The following is a 20696-nucleotide window of genomic DNA, read 5'->3' as shown; positions in this document are numbered from 1 at the left end:
TAATTAAATATAGCCATGACTACATGGAACTCTGCCACCCCAGGTAACTCAAGCTAACAATAAAACCAGATAGAAAATGACTGGGACTGTGAAGAGACAGATATTTTTTATATATTTTGTATTGTACTTTGTATTGTGCATTGTTTATGCAGTGTTATGTATATTATTTGTTGTGTTTTGTTTCCTGTTTGGACCTCAGGAAGAGTAGCTGCTGCCTTGGCAGCGGCTAATTGGGGATACCAATAAAATACTAAATACTAATACTATGTTAAGAAACGTTTCAGTGTTGTTGAATCTACTCTCTTCCCGGGTCCAAAGAAGTCCGCTTCTTGGTACATTCATAATGAAGTGAAGACTGAACATACAGTGCATTCGGAAAGTATTCAGACCCCTTGACTTTTTCCACATTTTGTTATGTTACAGCCTTATTCTAAAATTGATTAAATCATTTTTTCCCCTCAATCAATCTACACACAATACCTCATAATGACAAAGCAAAAACAGGTTTTTAGAAATTTAGAAATAAAAAATTGAATACACATTTACATAAGTATTCAGATCCTTTACTCAGTACTTTGGTGAAGCACCTTTGGCAGCGATTTCTAAAAACCTGTTTTCACTTTGTCATTATAGGGTATTGTGTGTAGATTGATGAGGGAAAATGTGTATTTAATCAATTTTAGAATAAGGCTGTAACGTAACAAAATGTAGAAAAAGTACAGTACAATGTAACATATACTAGGCTCTTCTCCAACCAGGGAGCACACCCATACTGTATACCATACCCTCAGGACAACATTAGCAATCCTGATCACAGTAAGCCCTCCCTCCATCTCAACACAGGCTCTAAACAATAAGGGGGAGAGAGAGTACGAGAGCGAGAGAGCAAGAGCTTGTACACAAGAGAAAGGTAGAGAGAGAAAGTGAGGGCCTGCAGCAGCAGGTTCTAGTGCATGTTGCCATGGTGACCCTAGTTGGGCCTAGTAAAGGTTTTTCCTGGATCACATATGTCTGACATGCCCTTAATCCCAGCAGTAAAAAGGGGCCAGAGGGTAGGATCAACTTTCTCCTCAAAAACGGGAAGAAGCAGCAGCATTTAGGGATGGGCCACAACTATCTAATTGAGACAGGCTAAAACATAAAAGGGGTCCACCACACTCTGTGTGGGGCCATGATCATGCTTGGGTTTTTTCCCTCCTTGCCCTCTAAAGTCTATCAAGCTGATAAGGCTATGTCAACATTCCAGCTATTAGTCTAGCTGCAGACGGCCCATAAATATCCCATTGACTTGTCGATGTTGTGGAGCAAAGTCAATCCAGTCTTATGATTACAATTGGGATCACAAACAGCAACAAGTTACAGCATTGCCATCGCTATTGAGGAGCGATGGCAAATTGGAGAATCAAGTAGGAAGTGAAGATGCTCTAAGAACATTGAGTCAATGTCTAATTGAGGCCAACGTCTAGTTTATGTATTTACATTTACATTTTACAGTTAGTGAGTGCATACATTATTTATTTTTTATTATTATTTTTTAAACTGGCCCCCTGTGGGAATCGAACCCACAACCCTGGCGTTGCAAACGCCATGCTCTACCAACTGAGCTACATCCCTGCCGGCCATTCCCTCCCCTACCCTGGACGACGCTGGGCCAATTGTGCGCCGGCTACGACAGAGCTTGGATTCGAACCAGGATCTCTAGTGGCACAGCTAGCACTGCAATGCAGTGCCTTAGACCACTGCGCCACTCGGGAGCAAGAGTCATCTAAATGTATACTCTGTCACAGTGGGACCTAAATTAACATTGTTTACAGTCATTCCATCATTATTTCCATTCATTAAGGGATATCTGTGTGTAACTAAAAATAGAGGTGACTAGATAGTCAGTCAAACCAAAGTAGTAAGCTTTCCATGAGGAAGTTGTAGTTTAGTTAATCCTTCTGCTTCCATGATTGGATTAAGATGGATTAGGGACCATATTTTCAGAAAGCAACCCAGCTGGAATAGTCCTGCTGGCATGCTTTCTTCCAACCATTTGGAAAAATGTATTGACAACCCTGAAAATCAACTTAATTACACAAAATCATGAAAGGGATTTTGTCCGAGAAGTAAGCATGCAACACAGGGATAAAAAAAAAAAAAGCGCATGAGTCTATGAGCGCAGGACTGCCTATAAAAACGGAACACATTGGCTCCAGTCTATAGAACCTGCGCTGGCTTCCAGATAGGAAGCAATATGCCGTGTGAATGACTGTTGGGATTTCCTGCTCTCGCGGAGTGATGGTTGAGTGCAGCACAGAGATCCCAGTAAAAGCAGGGAGATGGCGTAAGCAGAAATACCACTCTCTCGGTGGCCATTCTCCCCCCACTGATTTGGGGCCCCTCATGTCTAGTTCATTAGCTTCATCACATCCCTGATGTTCAGCCTGTATAATGCCTCTAACCCCCCTCTCTGTATAGTGCCTCTAACCCCCCTCTCTCTAAAGTGCCTCTAAACCCCTCTCTGTAAAGTGCCTCTAAATCCATTTACATTTACATTTTAGTCATTTAGCAGACGCTCTTATCCAGAGCGACTTACAGTTAGTGAATGCATACATGTTGTTTTTTTTCATACTGGCCCCCCGTGGGAAACAAACCCACATCCCTGCCGGCCAAACCCTCCCCTACCTTGGACGACGCTGGACCAATTGTGCGCCGCCCATGGGTCTCCCGGTCGCGGCCGGCTGCGACAGAGCCTGGACTCGAACCAGGATCTCTAGTGGCACAGCTAGCACTGCGATGCAGTGCCTTAGACCACTGCGCCACTCTCTGTAAAGTGCCTCTAAACACCTCTCTGTAAAGTGCCTCTAAACCCCTCTCTGTAAAGTACCTCTAAACCCCTCTCTGTAAAGTGCCTCTAAACCCCTCTCTGTAAAGTGCCTCTAAACCCCTCTCTGTAAAGTGCCTCTAAACCCCTCTCTGTAAAGTGCCTCTAAACCCCTCTCTGTAAAGTACCTCTAAACCCCTCTCTGTAAAGTGCCTCTAAACCCCTCTCTGTAAAGTGCCTCTAAACCCCTCTCTGTAAAGTGCCTCTAAACCCCTCTCTGTCTGAGGAGAGTCCGAATTAGGGCGGCCTTGGCAGCTCGGGGTTTTGAGTCCTCTACTGAAGTGTCAGTGTATTTTCTGCTTTGACTGACAGTGCCACAGACCTCAGGACAGGAAGCAGATCTCACAGTCAAAGGAATTCCCTGGGAAACAGTTTTCCTACGCGGCCCCACCTGTCAATGACTTGCCTCCTTTAGAGATTTATCTCCTTCTGAGGAGGGCCTTTTCAATCCAATCCTCCTCACAGAGAAACAAACCACAAACAAATACTCAAGAGTAAGCTAAAATAACACTTATTTAAAAAAACGAACTAAGCAACATACATAATAACATGACCATTTCCACTTAATAAGCAATTTTGTTTCCCACCCATGACAAAAAGGATGTGAACAAATACTTCTGCTGTGATTGTTTGTGAACAGCTGAAGTGGATCAGTCACCCAGCGGGGGAGCATGGGGAAAGTGATGCACTCCCAAGTACTGTGGAGAGGGGGGCTGGAAGAACAGCAGAGGGGGTTCTAAATAATACCTGGCCATTTGGTGATTGAAAACTGGGTAGAGAGAGACCCACCCCACCGGCAATATATCCCCCAGTCTTTCTCATTCTAGCTGTAAGAATATACACTGTTTTCTCAGAAACCCTATCTCTTCGGTTTAGGAAGGGCTCCAAGTGGACTCATGGGTGTTTCTCTTTCTTTTTTTAACAGCTTATTTATAGTTTCCTGGCAGTTAACTCGTCCCTCTGTGACAAAAAAATACCTTTTCATTACGAAGGAGAAGGAGAGGAGCAGGGACTGCTAGCTAGGTAGTGAAGCTGCCTGGGCCTGAGGCTATAGATGGGAGGCATTTACTCCCTCCCCTCGCTGTATTGGGATAAACACAGCTCTGCCTAGTTTATCTGAAAGCTTACAGCACAAGAGAGACCCTCTTTCATAATTACTCTAATTATAATGCTGGGCTTTATTATATTCCTTTTGCAGCACTCTACTTCCGACTCCTGAGTGTAAGCATCCAGAACTATCCACCCACAAGTCCAGGCAGCCATTACACTATTGGAATTCATCCAAAATACATTTTTCAGGATTCTGTTTCAGTGACCCTTTTCCTTTTTTTCAGCCGAGCTTGTGCAACTATTATGTTGCCTTTTCGTAGGCAACCTATAACATAGCTATTTCAGTTCTACAACAATATAAAATAGTAGATACTTAAAGCCATGTCAAATTAGATCCAGTTAGGCTCATTACATATACATCATATACAGGGAATTGGGTGGGGGCTGCACTGAGACTAAATAGAGAAAAACTTAAAACACTGGAAAAGTCTCTAGATTATTGTACAACTACAGAGACCAGAGGAATAAAACCATTACAGATGGAGTGCTTGTAAAATAAAATTCCAAATGTAGAGCATTGTTTATGTTGGTAACTACATCTTCTCTAAATCCATCTACTGATGTAAATGAACAATAAAAAAGGATATCATATGGCCCAATTCAAAAGGGTCTGGGATAAGAGCCAGTCAAATATATTGTGGTTCATTTTGACCACAAAAACATGATCAGGAGAAATGTGACACACAAGAAGACATACAATTTAGGTGATGGACTGACGCCATATTTATGTCCAGGCAGGGGAGCCTTACCTTCATCTGGGATGGCAGGCCGGGCCTGGGCTGGTAAAATCTGGGCAAGCAAGGCCAGAACCACCAGCATACTCTGCACCGCCAACATCCTGTGGGGTGCGCTATAGCTGTTGACTGCTCTGTGAATAGAACTCCATCTGGACCACTGGGGCATCAGCACTGAGCCATTCACTGTGCCAAACTGGAGGAACAAAAACAAGAAGATGAAACTGTGCTCACATGTGACATGTGAAACACAAATGCAAAGTTATGATTTGAGAGCCTCGCATGAAAACCCACGAGACCTAAGCTGAGAGTTAAGCTTACCGCATGCTTCCCAGTTGAAACAGATTGCGCATATATTATGACGAAATTGTGACATTTTATTTGTTTTGGTGTTTTTTTTCCAGCTGTTCGAACACATTTTTTCTTTAGGCAAGCCAAACTCTACACCCCTTCATTGGTGATTGGGTAACAGTAGGGATTCTTCAATGAAGTGTTTGTTTTTATTAAACGACAGATGACTAGTTTTCATGCAAAAAATTTCACTTGAGAAATACTGCAAACATCTTAGTTTGATGTAAAAATGCGCGACTAAGACCTCCTCGGCAAAAACGTCAAAATTAATGACAGATTTCTTGGTTAACCTTAGATTGATACTGACTATTGAGGAACTGTTACTATATGTTGTTGCATACGGCATCTCAAGAGGGACAAACCGCAATATTGCAATTTTTCTCTCATTTTTCAAGCGAAGGTATTTTAAGGGATTATGCAAATAAAAACAAATAAAGAGAGTCGCACACTCTACGTAAGAAACCACCAACGTTTCGGCAACACTGTGCCTTTTACAGGGCATCACAGTGCTGCCAAAACGTTGGTGGTTTCTTACGTAGAGTGTGCGACTCTCTTTATTTGTTTTTATAGCTTACAGTTTATTCTCCGTTAGTCAGCACCTCTACACTAAGTGATGTTCTCTGGGTGTGCGCCAGCTCATGCTTTTTATAAGGGATTATGCGAAAACAGACGTTCACGTCGCCTAGTTGAGTTCTGCTAGGAGCAAACTGAACCTATGTATGCGGACGCCTTTAGCATGCGGAGGAAGAGTTTGAGCTTTGCTAAAAACTGAAACACTCAGCTTGATTTCTAACAAGGTCTCTGTTGCATTTAATGCAAAACGAACTTGTTATTCATGTAAAACAAACACCTAGAAAGACTAACACTGCACAATAGAGAATTATACTGAACAAAAATATAAAACGCAACATGCAACAATTTCAAAGATTTCACTGAGTTACAGTCAATTGAAATAAATTAGGCCCTAATCTATGGATTTCACAACTGGGAATACAGATAATCTCTTGATCACAGATGCCCTTTTTTTTTTTAGGTCTCACAATGGGCCTCAGGATCTCGTCACGGTATTTCTGTGCATTCAAATTGCCGTCGATAAAATGCAATTGTGTTCGTTGTCCGTAGCTTATGCCTGCCTATACCATAACCCCAATGCCACCATGGGGCATTCCGTTCACAACGTTGACATTAGCAAACTGCTCACCCACACAACGCCATACACGGTTGTGAGGCCGGTTGGACGTACTAACAAATTCTCTAAAACGACATCGGCTTATGGCAGAGAAATTAACATTCAATTCTCTGGCAACAGTGCTGGTGGACATTCCTGCAGTCAGGATGCCAATTGACGCCTCCTCAAAATTTGAGACACCTATGGCATTGTGTTGTGTGACAAAACTGCACATTTTAGAGTAGCCTTTTAATGTACACAGCACAAGGGGCACCTGTGTAATGATCATGCTGTTTAATCAGCTTTTTGATATGCCAAATCTGTCGGATGGATTATCTTGACAAAGGAGAAATGCTCACTAACAGGGATGTAAACACATTTGTGCACAACATTTGAGAGAAATAAGCTTTTTGTATGTATGGATTTTTTTTGCATGTGCAGATACTCCCTTTTTGATAAGAAAATACAAAGCATGTATCAGATTGTTCAGGTTTTACAAAACAAACAAGTAGTCAAATTGTATTAGCTAGTTCTAAAGAGAACGTTTTGTTTTCAGAACAATTAATAAACAAAGATGTACAAATTGGCATGATTTATTATCATTTTCTGTCCGTAAGTGTCACTACAGACAAACCCTAGGAGGCAAGATCCAATGATTCATTGTAAAACTTCAACAGTCGCTAATTACAGATTTAAAAAGTTCTCATACTGTTACAAAAAGTATTTCTATGCAAGAGTAGCTAAAACACCTTTCTTTACAAGCAGTAACTTTAAATAAGCTTATTCTAAAAAAGGCAACAATGAGTGCTATAAAGTCATCTTTGTTGCCATGATACAACAAGGTGGATACAATTAAGAAAAATTAAGAGAGGATACAAAAGGTGAATTCCTATAGGGATTTATGAAAGACAAGAGATAACTGGGCAGGCAGAGCTCCTGTCACATACTTACTCCCCCATGGCTGTTGATGGCAAATTGAAGCTGGGGACGTGTGTTGTATGTGGGCTCACTGCTGTGGGTGACCCTCACATGCATATCTGCTCGCCCCTACACCCTGCAGCATCTGGCCAAAGAGATTAACACTTAGCCCTCACCCCCATAATCCACCCTGAGGAATTTGTTAAGGACCCCAAAACTCAGGGCTGCTATGTGACACCCCTGTAGAGGCAGCCAAGCCATAATTTTTACACTCACAGATCTATCACCCAACAGTTGGTTTTGGCCCCAACCCCAACGCGAGCCCCAACCCCCATTTGTTCTCATCCCTGTCAAGTTGTGTGAAACAAATTATTGTTGTAGGGCGCCGGATTCTGAGAACTTGCCTAATCGTTGCATGAAAACATTAATGAAGTCTACATAATGAATACAAATGTGTCTAAAGTATCAAGCATTAAAGGACAAATATGGAAATATTAATAATCTCTGGAATTAAATCAGCAATATACGGGAGGAGAGACAGGACGCAAATGTGAACAACAGTCTACATAGTTCACTGATGTAAAAGCAGGTAGGAGTGATCCAGAATCTATAGATCCAAGCAACAACAACAAAATCTATGGGAAACACCCAGCGGAGGTCAAGTCATCCCTATGAGTTAACAGACTGGCTGTCTAACAGCCAATAATGATTGGCAAAATCTGAATGGTCTTCATGAGTCTTCTCCACTTCAACATGTTCCTTGTACTGTCGTTGAAATAAATTCAATTTCCAAGAATGGCCCAGTGTTCCGGCAACTGAGTTGGATCAGATGGTCCTGGGGATAAAGGAGCTTGGTCATCACAGACCTGTAAGCAGTGAGTCAGTGCCTGGTCAGGCTCCAAGAATCCACTTCAGCTGCCAGACAGAAGGAAGTCCGCACAGCACACGGCCAATCACGTTCCCGGAGCGCTCATCACTACACAACCATTTAGACAACGTTCCATGATGAGGGAACCAATCGTGTCTTTGGAGTGTGAAATCTCATGCAACGCCCATTTTCAAGTTTGTCATGTGCAACCTGTTTTTTTTTACTGTAGGCCTATGCTAAAAACATACCGCACAAGACACACTAACGGTTAATGAATGTTTTCGGAATATTATATAATCAGAAAAACCTATCCCAAAAAAGGGATTATTGACATGAATAAACAGTATTTATCTTGTGATCCACTAGTCTCGTCAGGGACATTTTGAGAAAAGCACACAAAATGGACAAGACGTTCAGTTAATTTATTCTCACCATCTCCTACAACTACGGAGAATACTAGATACTGACTCACTTACATATCATGCATGTGCATCTGCAGCACCGCTTGACTCGTGTAAAATATCCTCATCTCATGGATGTTGTGCAACATTAGGGTTTGGAAATAAATACAGTCAAAAGAGATGTGGTCTCTGGCAGTTGAAATGAGGCCTTAAGGCTGCTAGAATACAATAACACTAATAGTAAGTAGACACTCATCCAAGTAAACAAAAACATTTTCTCTCAAACAATACATGTGGGGTCCCTGCTCATCGTGTCACATAGCCCAAATAGCCTCTACTGAACATACAATCACACTGAAACCACACTGAGTCACACTAGAGACGGTGATGAGCTGCTGGATCAACGTGTAATGCAGGTCACACAAGAGTTGTGAGTTTTGATAGAGAAATCTGAAAATTGTAAATGTTTTAGCAATCAGAATGCGAAGAGATCTGCCTTCACAAAGCATGACTAAGTCGCTTTGGAGAAAAGGGTATGCTAAATGGCATATATTATTATATTATAAAGTTGCATTTATTTTCCTTCCCTTCTAAACATGCAGAGAGACAGACAGGGTATAAGCCCAAGCATGGCCCCATAATTACTGTTCACTGTATCCATCCATGCATAAAATTCCTTAACTCTGTTTGATTCTGTAGTCCGACCCCACTCATTTCTCCCCTCCCAGAGCCAGTCTACTGTGCAGAGACACCAAGCTCCTCTCCATGGGGGTTCATTTTAGAGGACTTACTCAGTTTGCCCATTCCACCCAGTTAAGCTGCTCTTCACAAGGCAGCAGCAGTCAGATGTGTTTCGTCTGCTTTTCACCATTATGTATGCTATTGCCCCGACTGTTGATCTGGCTGTGTTAAAATTACAAGACAGATTTTATAGCTATTTAAAACTTGTGCTTAATACGGGCTAAACGAAATACATGTTGTTTTAAACTCTCGTAAGAATGTTTCAGATGAACTACATGTTCACTCAAATGGTTCTCCAATTGAACGTTGGATTGATTTGGATTTGACGTAAAAAACATATACAGTGGGGAGCAGGGGCGGTGTGTTCATTAGGGCGATATGGGCGACGCACTGCCAAACAGGAAAAGGAAGGGATTTTTTTTCTAATCAATTATATCACGGCAACAGTAGTTTTCAGTGTTCTAATCTAGACGTCTGATCTGCCACTAAATGTCCAATCAGGCTAAAGTCGTGCTTCAAATGGCCCCGCCAGTTTTGGGGCGATTTCAGTCAGGTTGAAAATCGCCCCAGAAGTCTCTCAGACTCTCATGTAAAATCTTTTTTTTTTCAAATATCAGAGCTTTCAATACAATCTCTATGGGTTCCGGGAGGGCTTGCACTTACGCGCTTTCGTCATACGTAACATAACCATGAACATAACTAAGAAAAGAGCGGGTAGCAGCGTCAATCAATTCACGTACAACTGTCAAGATGGCTAGCGTTCAGTGCAACTCGATTGTCTCTTTGAAAGAAGTTCATTTTTGTCGGCGAACAAATCAAGATAAATTGGCAACGAAACAATTAGGACCTCCCAGACCAAATTTAATAATTCAACAGGTTTCTACTAAAGGGGGAAAGTCCTACACCCGAGGATTTTCCAAAAATTGGTACGAACGAAAAACCTGGCTAGCAGGCTGCGATGTAGCTAATGCAGTCTTCTGCTACCCCTGCTTACTCTTTCACCCTGAAGGCGGCACGGCAGACAGCACCGCTTGGACAGCGACTGGTGTAACGGACATGCACCATCTTTCAGAAAAGATTAAGAAACATGAGCTGTCAAAGACCCACATGGATAGCTGTTTGAGATTGTCTGCTTTGGGGAGAGTGAACATTGCCACTCAACTGGATGAGGGATACAGGCTAGCTGTCCGCCGCCACAACGATGAGGTTAGCAAGAACCGCCACATCCTCAGCCGGCTAATCCAGTGTGTGAAGTTTTGCGGAGTGTTTGAGTTAGCTTTGCGAGGCAAAGATGAAACTGAGGGCTCCACCAACCCTGGTATTTTTCTTGGACTTGTCAACTTTGTGGCACAATTAGATGAGGTGTTTGATGACCATCTTAAAAATGCTAAAGTTTTCAAGGGCACATCAAAGACCATTCAAAACGAGCTACTGGAGTGTATGCTAGCGGTCATGAGGGAACATATTGTGGAGGAGGTGAAGTCGGTGAACTTCGTAGCTATCCAAGCTGACGAGACCACGGACGTTTCTACACAGACACAGCTGGTGCTTGTGCTGAGGTACATAGATAGCAAGAAGATTGTATTTTTTTCCTGGGGCTTTTTCACAAAATCATGCCCCACGTCGACATTCTGTACCAGAAGCTACAGAAGAAGGACATCGATGCTGTCTTCATCAAACGTGCCCTCGACAGCTTCACAAGCAGTGTGCAGGCCATAAGGTAAGATTAAACAATATCATTCGATCTTTCTCAAAGCAGAGCTTTATTTGAAAATGTATGCATGAAAGGAGACATCATCATATTTACAAATCTATACAATTGGCCAGAATATGGTTGTTCATTTTTACAAAGCCATACAGATAGCTGTGTTTACCTTTTCTAGAAATTATTTTCAAATTCTGTTTTCAGGCAAAATGTCTATCACTGTTCATTTTCACAAATCTATACAAGAGGGCAGAATATGGAAGTCTATAAAAATGTCTTATTACCAATAACTTGCATCAATGTTTTCAGTAGCCTCTATCAAAAGCTCCTGCTTGCTTGTTGTGAATTATGCTCAGGTGCACATATTTCCAATTCAACCATGAGGCCTTTTTGAAGCAAGTAATGTGTATATCAGTATTGACTTATATGCTGCCGCTGTCTTCATGTTGTTGCTGGACATATCTTTTTTTAAATGTGTGTAGGTCACCTAAATCATCAGAAAAATTGCCCCCCCCTGAGAATTTTTTCAGGAGCCGCCACTGATGGGGAGAACAAGTATTTGATACACTGCCGATTTTGCAGGTTTTCCTACTTACAAAGCATGTAGAGGTCTGTAATTTTTATCATAGGTACACTTCAACTGAGAGACGGAATCTAAAACAAAAATCCAGAAAATCACATTGTATGATTTTTAAGTAATTCATTTGCATTTTATTGCATGACATAAGTATTTGATCACCTACCAACCAGTAAGAATTCCGGCTCTCACAGACCTGTTAGTTTTTCTTTAAGAAGCCCTCCTGTTCTCCACTCATTACCTGTATTAACTGCACCTGTTTGAACTCATTACCTGTATAAAAGACACCTGTCCACACACTCAAACAGACTCCAACCTCTCCACAATGGCCAAGACCAGAGAGCTGTGTAAGGACATCAGGGATAAAATTGTAGACCTGCACAAGGCTGGGATGGGCTATAGGACAATAGGCAAGCAGCTTGGTGAGAAGGCAACAACTGTTGGCGCAATTATTAGAAAATGGAAGAAGTTCAAGATGACGGTCAATCACCCTCGGTCTGGGGCTCCATGCAAGAACTCACCTCGTGGGGCATCAATGATCATGAGGAAGGTGAGGGATCAGCCCAGAACTACACGGCAGGACCTGGTCAATGACCTGAAGAGAGCTGGGACCACAGTCTCAAAGAAAACTATTAGTTACACATTACGCCGTCATGGATTAAAATCCTGCAGTGCACGCAAGCTCCCCCTGCTCAAGCCAGCGCATGTCCAGGCCTGTCTGAAGTTTGCCAATGACCATCTGGATGATCCAGAGGAGGAATGGGAGAAGGTCATGTGGGGAGAACAAGTATTTGATACACTGCCGATTTTGCAGGTTTTCCTACTTACAAAGCATGTAGAGGTCTGTAATTTTTATCATAGGTACACTTCAACTGTGAAAGACGGAATCTAAAACAAAAATCCAGAAAATCATATTGTATGATTTTTAAGTAATTAATTTGCATTTTATTGCATGACATAAGTATTTGATACATCAGAAAAGCAGAACTTAATATTTGGTACAGAAACCTTTGTTTGCAATTACAGAGATCATATGTTTCCTGTAGGTCTTGACCAGGTTTGCACACAATGCAGCAGGGATTTTGGCCCACTCCTCCATACAGACCTTCTCCAGATCCTTCAGGTTTCGGGGCTGTCGCTGGGCAATACAGACTTTCAACTCCCTCCAAAGATTTTCTATTGGGTTCAGGTCTGCAGACTGGCTAGGCCACTCCAGGACCATGAGATGCTTCTTACGGAGCCACTCCTTAGTTGCCCTAGCTGTGTGTTTCGTGTCGTTGTCATGTTGGAAGACCCAGCCACGACCCATCTTCAATGCTCTTACTGAGGGAAGGAGGTTGTTGGCCAAGATCTCGCGATACATGGCCCCATCCATCCTCCCCTCAATACGGTGCAGTCGTCCTATCCCCTTTGCAGAAAAGCATACCCAAACAATGATGTTTCCACCTCCTTGCTTCACGGTTGGGATGGTGTTCTTGGGGTTGTACTCATCCTTCTTCTTCCTCCAAACACGGCGAGTGGAGTTTAGACCAAAAGCTCTATTTTTGTCTCATCAGACCACATGACCTTCTCCCATTCCTCCTCTGGATCATCCAGATGGTCATTGGCAAACTTCAGACGGGCCTGGACATGCGCTGGCTTGAGCAGGGGGACCTTGCGTGCACTGCAGGATTTTAATCCATGACGGCGTAGTGTGTTACTAATGGTTTTCTTTGAGACTGTGGTCCCAGCTCTCTTCAGGTCATTGACCAGGTCCTGCCGTGTAGTTCTGGGCTGATCCCTCACCTTCCTCATGATCATTGATGCCCCACGAGGTGAGATCTTGCATGGAGCCCCAGACCGAGGGTGATTGACCGTCATCTTGAACTTCTTCCATTTTCTAATAATTGCATCAACAGTTGGTGCCTTCTCACCAAGCTGCTTGCCTATTGTCCTGTAGCCCATCCCAGCTTTGTGCAGGTCTACAATTATATCCCTGATGTCCTTACACAGCTCTCTGGTCTTGGTCATTGTGGAGAGGTTGGAGTCTGTTTGATTGAGTGTGTGGACAGGTGTCTTTTATACAGGTAACGAGTTCAAACAGGTGCAGTTAATACAGGTAATGAGTGGAGAACAGGAGGGCTTCTTAAAGAAAAACTAACAGGTCTGTGAGAGCCGGAATTGTTACTGGTTGGTAGGTGATCAAATACTTATGTCATGCAATAAAATGCAAATGAATTACTTAAAAATCATACAATAAGATTTTCTGGATTTTTGTTTTAGATTCCGTCTCTCACAGTTGAAGTGTACCTATGATAAAAATTACAGACCTCTACATGCTTCATAAGTAGGAAAACCTGCAAAATCAGCAGTGTATAAAATACTTGTTCTCCCCACTGTGTGTATATGTATATACAGGCTTTCCTTTTCTTTTTCAAGTTATATACAGTACCAGTCAAAAGTTTGGACACACCTACTCATTCAAGGGTTTTTCTTAATTTTTTACAATTTTCTACATTGTAGAATAATAGTGAAGACATCAAAACTATGAAATAACATATATTGAATCATGTAGTAACCAAAACAAGTGCTACATATTTTTATATTTGAGATTCTTCAAATAGCCACCCTTTGCCTTGATGACAGCTTTGCACACTCTTGGCATTCTCTCAACCAGCTTCACCTGGGATGCTTTTCCAACAGTCTTGAAGGAGTTCCCACATATGCTGAGCACTTGTTAGCTGCTTTTCCTTCACTCTGCGGTCCGACTCATCTCAAACCATCTCAATTTGGTTGAGGTCGGGGGATTGTGGAGGCCAGATCATCTGATGCAGCACTCCATCACTCTCCTTCTTGGTAAAATAGCCCTTGCACAGCCTGGAGGTGTGTTGGGTCATTGTCCTGTTGAAAAACAAATGATAGTCCCACTAAGCCCAAACCAGATGGGATGGCATATCACTGCAGAATGCTGTGGTAGCCATACTGGTTAAATAAATCACAGACAGTGTCACCAGCGAAGCACCCCCACAACATAACACCTCCTCCATGACTACCTCATGAAGCTGGTTGAGAGAATGCCAAGAGTGTGCAAAGCTGTCATCAAGGCAAAGGGTGGCTATTTGAAGAATCTCAAATATAAACTATATTTTGATTTGTTTAACACTTTTTTGGTTTCTACATGAGTCCATATGTGTTATTTCATAGTTTTGATGTCTTCACTATTATTCTACAATGTAGAAAATAGTAAAAATAAAGAAAAACCCTTGAATGAGTAGGTGTTCTAAAACTTTTTACCAGTAGTGTGTGAGTAATATATATATTTGTTTTGTATTGTCGGGGCACATTTGAAAAAAAGACCTAGGTCTCAATATGTCTTCCCTGGTAAAATAAATAAGAATAAAGGACTGAATTCTCCCAAGTTTCTAAATATATTGTTTAGTTACTATGCACGTGCATCAAGTATTGTAACAAGGTGATCTCCATTTCAAAAGATGCATAACTTACTTCAGCCTATTTTTCATATAAATTATATATAACAAGATATTCTCCAATGTATGCTAAGTTATTCAATGCCACATTTCACCACAAACTATTATTAAACCACTGAAGCAACTTTCCACAGAAACAGTAAGCTACAATAACTCTGTGCCAAACCAGCAGCCTAGTAAATTAGAGGGCAGGACAATTCCTCACTTCCTTTCCTACAGCTCAACAGAACAACTTTTTTCCTGGTGAACTCCCTAAGGGAATGCCGCTTTGCTCAACAATCCATCTCCTCACTCTCATTTCAAACCAACTTGGAAGTAACATTTAAGGCTCATTGACACTATCCATTCTAAACCTGCTTCAATAGAAAGGCAGCATTAGCAACACTAAATTGGCAAAGCAGGCTTTAGGGGTGGACACATGATTTAATGTATATTAAACAAATAAATGCAAAACATGCAACAATTTCAAATATAAGGAAAGCAGTCAATTGAAATAAATAAATGAGGCTGTAATCTTTGGATTTCACATGACTGGGAATATAGAAACACATCTGTTGGACACATATATCTTATTTTTTTTAAAGGTAGGGGCGAGGATCAGAAAACCAGTCAGTATCTGGTGTGACCACCATTTGCCTTATTAAGCGCGACCATCTCCTTCGCATAGAGTTGATCAGGCTGTTGATTGTGGCCTGTGGAATGTTGTCCCACTCCTCTTCAATGGCTGGATATTAGCGGGAACTGGAACACACTGTAGTACACGTCAATCCAGAGCATCCCAAACATGCTCAATGGGTGACATGTCTGGTGAGTATGCAGGCCATGCAAGAAATGGGACATTTTCAGCTTCCAGGAATTGTGTACAGAATCTTGCGACATGGGGCCGTGCATTATCATGCTGAGACATGAGGTGATGGCGGCAGATGAATGGCACGACCATAGGCCTCAGGATCTCGTCACGGTATCTCTGTGCATTCAAATTGCCGTCAATAAAATGAAATTGTGTTCGTTGTTCATACCATAACCCCACCTTGGGGCATTCTGTTCACAACATTGACATCAACAAAACGCTCACCCACACGACACCATACATGTGGTTTGCGGTTATGAGGCCGGTTGGACGTACTGCCAAATTCTCTAAAATGACATTGGAGGCGGCTTATGGTAGAGAAATGAACGTTCAATTCTCTGGCAACAGCTCTGGTGGACATTCCTGCAGTCACCAATTGCACACTCCCTCAAAACTTGAGACATCTCTGGCATTGTGCTGTGTGACAACACTGCACATTTTAGAGTGGCCTTTTATTGTCCCCAGCACAAGGTGCACCTGTGTAATGATCATGCTGTTTGATCAGCTTCTTGATATGCCACACCTGTCAGGTGGATTGATTACCTTGACAAAGGAGAAATGCTCACTAACAGGGATGTAAACTAATTTGTGCACAAACAATTTTTTGTGCGTATGGAAAATGTTTGGGATCTTTTATTTCAGCTCATGAAACATGGGACCAACACTTTACATGTTGAGTTTATATTTCTGCTCAGTGTAGTTTCACAGAGGTGTGTACTATAAAAAGTGATGGGGAAATCTACTTTCCTCACACCACCTAGATAGTAAATCTCAGTTAGTTGTTTTCAAGAAGAGGAGCCACAAGCAATAATTAAACTGCAAGCAGAACAGCCACCTGTTTGCATGGTACAGTATGTACTATTGTCCCAGTAAGTATGCTTACTACTTGGGGTAAACAGAGGGCCTGAAATCAAAACCCTGTAACTGATACTTCTAAGCAGTATTCTTGCACAGCAAGAAAGCATCTTTCAATCAATATACTGTGCAGCTTATTTTTGTTTCACACTGTAAACACTTTAAATTGTGAACATTCAACATGTGCATTCTTGGAAGTCAATGTAGTTGACTAAGCTTATTCCCAGAAACCTGTTTGTAGTTTGCTTGTTTGTGTTTCACATAACAACTCTCGAGTACTGAAGCATCTTTCCTTAAAAACTATCCAAAGAGACTGAATCTGAAGGAGAGGGCCTATGAGGGTGTAGGGATTTGCCTGGTGTAAATCAGGATCCTTCCCTCTTGAAAAGTTTGGGAATGTTAGGATGGGTAGACCCTACTGATGACCACTGGAAATGTTGGAGAGAAAAGATAGAATACTATAGGCTATATAGAGAGCAGGGGGTGGTGATCCCTAAAAAGTATATATATTCTAAAGCAAAAGGTGACCCATCTACCTTGACACACACTTATTTTAAAGGGCACCTAATTCCAATCTCTGCGGTAAATAAATCATGCTAAGAAAACTAAAAAAAAGTGTTCTTCAGATGTTAATTTCACATTATGGGCTATTTTGAAGACACACTCAAGCAAAATCTTGTGCAAACGTGTTATGTCAAAACAAGCACGGACTTGCATCTTTTAAAATAGCCAGGAACACAGGTGAGGGAGGTAAAGGCAATATAATATCTCTAATAAAGGTTGGGAATGACAAACAATGATCAAAATAAACATTACAAAGACAGTAAAATACATTGCATAGCCACCACGCCCTAATATTTCTTGATTTAAAATGCAAACTGATACAAAACCCTATGCCAGAGGTGTAACATTTTGCATGTCACACTGAGGAAGGGGAATTTAAATGTAGGCCTATGTTAGGGCTAATTGAAGAGAGCAAGCGGGAAAGCCACAAAATAAATTACAACAAATACTGACAACTTTAATTTTCTCTCCCAAAGTTTCAAGTGTTTGAAGAGGTGACTGAGCGTCCAGATGGTTATTGCCCCCCACTACTCCAAATGCTCTTCCCAACCAATTTAGTACATGACATATACAGGCAATTTTCTAAAATGTGTAAAATAAAAATGTGAAAGGGAAAAGAAAAGTCCAGTCACATCATTAGTGCATGGTTTGTTTCCAAACCAGAAACATATGCCCAGACTCCATTCAGGAGGGGAGCTAGTGCTACAGGCTATAACTAAAAATAAATAAATAAAAAATGTCCTTTCTGAGAGTCATCTGTCAAAATGTGGATAGCTGATACTGATCTAAATAATGCTAGATAGGCCTACCTCGCCAAAGATAATTCTAGGGGCACGCTCTGTGCCGAACATGTAAATAAAAATGATCCCAATTCCCACCTTTAAAAAAAACCTACCTTTTTGACAAAACCCTTGAGGTGCGACGAAACAAACAGCGTAGAAAAATGTCTGACTCCGAGATTTGATGTTAAAAAATTTACAAAAGCTTGAATATCCAACGTAGTTTATTTTAACCCGTAAATATGCGGTCTTAAACGAGGAAACTTTTACAAGATGTTATACTTTCCCCACATTTACCCAACTTGCCCAAAAGAAAAGAATGGACAAAGCATCAAAAGAAAGCTTCCTCCGGAGAAAAGTGTGCCCCAATCCCAGACCATAGAACTCCAAATGTAGAAGGTGAAAACGTAAAAATAAGAAAAAATGTAGGATAGGAATACATCGGCTACTATCAAATGTGATTAAGTCTAGTTATACCTTTCGGCACGAAAAGGTGTTCAATATTCCCCCACTTCAATTCTAAGAGATTTTACAAGCGATAGAATATCCGTTCGTCGTTTTCATAAATCCATTAGCTCACGAAGAAAAAGTCAAACCGACTCCAAAACGATAACCAAAAGTTCCTTTGCTTTTACTGGCCGAAAGACTCAAAATTAAGTTGATTTATTGTTTTAATTGTGCGCTCATGTCTATTTAACTTCTCTCAACTCAGGCTGCTCTCGACCACCCCCGGCCAAATGACTGCATACAGACAACGAGATTCCGGATTCGTGGACGCCTTCCCCCCTACCACCGCAGCAAATGCCTATTCGCATCTCTCGGTTTGAACAAACCTGGCTCCCCCTGCCATCCACACCACCTCTGTACCCACATTTTTCAGTGCGCTCTTTGCATTATGGGATTGTAGTTCTATACGCGCGCTCTTTGCAATCACACACTCAACACATTTCTGATTTTTTTTTTTACAAAAAAACTATGTCCACTAAACATTTAATTCCTGGGAGAGAGGAAATTATCCTAATTTCTATTACTGTATGTATGCTAATGTTCCATTGAATGCTCAGCATTGATCCCGGAACAGATTTATTATAAAAGACACACACACACACATCATTCTATTTATCACAGTAGCTGCTTGGCATTTAGGCTTACCTGTGTAGAACACAACATGTGTTGGCAATTATTTTTGTATATTTTGGGTGAAAGAAATGCCACAACATCTTTTAAAGGATTAGAAATCCCTTCCACTTTGAACTTGATAGAGCAGCCTGGTCTCAGAGACTAGACATAACATAATAAATGTGCATCCGGAACACTCAAATTAGTATGATATGCTACGTTTGGTATTGTTACATAAGACAGAAGGTTACATAAGGCAAAACAAAAGTAGGTTGGTTGGTCGGGGTAGATGTGTAGCCGTATAACGCGAACGTTTAGCAACCCAAAGGATGCGTGTTTGCGTGTTTGAATCTCATCACGGACAACTTTAGAATTTTAGCTAATTAGCAACTTTGCAACTACTTACTACTTTTTAGCTACTTTGCAACTACTTAGCATGTTAGCTAACCCTTCCCCTAACCCTAACCTTAACCCTTTAACCTAACTCCTAACCTTAACCCTAACCTTAACCCTAACCCCTAGCCTAGCTAACGTTAGCCATATAGCTAACGTTAGCGTTACCCACCGAGCCACCTAGCTAACAAATTGGAATTCATAACATACCATACATTTTAGAAATTCATAACATATTGTACAAATTGCAATTCATAACATATTGTACAAATTGCAATTTGTAACATATCATACGAATTGTAATTCATAAAATATCAAACTAAATGGATTATGGAAATCCACAAATTAATACATACCATACAAAACGTAACATATCATACTAATTGGAGTGTCCCGGATTTACGTTTACTATGTTACGTCTACCCCTGAGTCCAGGTTGGATAGAGATGCTACAGATTCTGCTACTGAAAGACAAATACCTCATCTCAGGCTGGGCCCCAAGTATAGCTGTTTAGAACAGGAAGAAGTTACTGAAGCTTGTTACAGAAAATGCCAGAAAGAATGTATCTACCTAGTTGACCATTACCCCGTCTTATTCGTTTTGAGAGCACTAATGCAGATCTGAAAGGCCCCCATTTACCTACTAAAGGGAGCTTATCACCAACTATAGCAATTAATGGAGGTGTGAACCAGACCAACAGAGACTAATGAGGAGCATACTCATGGTGCAGACTTTTGTGATTCCACCTCCACGGCCAGGCTCCTGGGACTCACTGGGCCATGGCCTCAGTGGACCTGAACTGACTTGGGGCATCATTTGCATAACAATAAGCAAACTGTGAACATGGGTTTACACCTTCGATGGTTAACACCTTTTCACAAAGCAACTGTTTTGATTCTTCTCTTCACAAGTCCTCACTGTCAGCCCTAGCTATGGAAACACAATTTCCCTAGTAAAACATCAGGGTGTATACACAAATGTAACAACTGGTGTTACAGTTGAAAACCAGCCTCAGAGAGAGAGAGAGAGAGAGAGAGAGAGAGAGAGAGAGAGAGAGAGAGAGAGAGAGAGAGAGAGAGAGAGAGAGAGAGAGAGAGAGAATGCTCAGCAGGCTCTTCTCACACTTACTGGCCTGAGGCCAAACCACACGACCAACAACATTAGACACTTTATGGAACACAAAGCCTTCACTATCTCATCCTGGAATATCCCAGGCCTGAGGTCATCTG

At 41.5% G+C, this 20696-nt stretch overlaps 1 protein-coding gene across 1 annotated transcript in view; it reads right to left on the bottom strand.

Annotated features, from left to right (window-relative positions):
- The window catches only part of LOC311141820 (fibroblast growth factor receptor 1-A-like), a gene marked incomplete at its 3' end in the record, with an annotated part of 44066 nt that extends 25381 nt beyond the window's left edge, over positions 1 to 18685 (bottom strand). The window contains exons 1-2 of the mRNA XM_084177296.1: positions 18071 to 18685; positions 4726 to 4906 (exon numbers count right to left, since the gene is read on the bottom strand). Of these exons, the coding sequence (XP_084033422.1) occupies positions 4726 to 4879 (154 nt within the window). The 5' untranslated portion in view covers positions 4880 to 4906; positions 18071 to 18685. The remainder of the gene's footprint in view (positions 1 to 4725; positions 4907 to 18070) is intronic.
- Between the last annotated feature and the right edge of the window lie 2011 nt (positions 18686 to 20696).

Source organism: Coregonus lavaretus (genome assembly GCF_964263955.1).
Source record: "Coregonus lavaretus genome assembly, chromosome: 14".
NCBI classification, from domain to species: domain Eukaryota; kingdom Metazoa; phylum Chordata; class Actinopteri; order Salmoniformes; family Salmonidae; genus Coregonus; species Coregonus lavaretus.
Note: the sequence above shows the minus strand (reverse complement) of the source record. Positions and strands in the feature narration are given on the sequence as shown.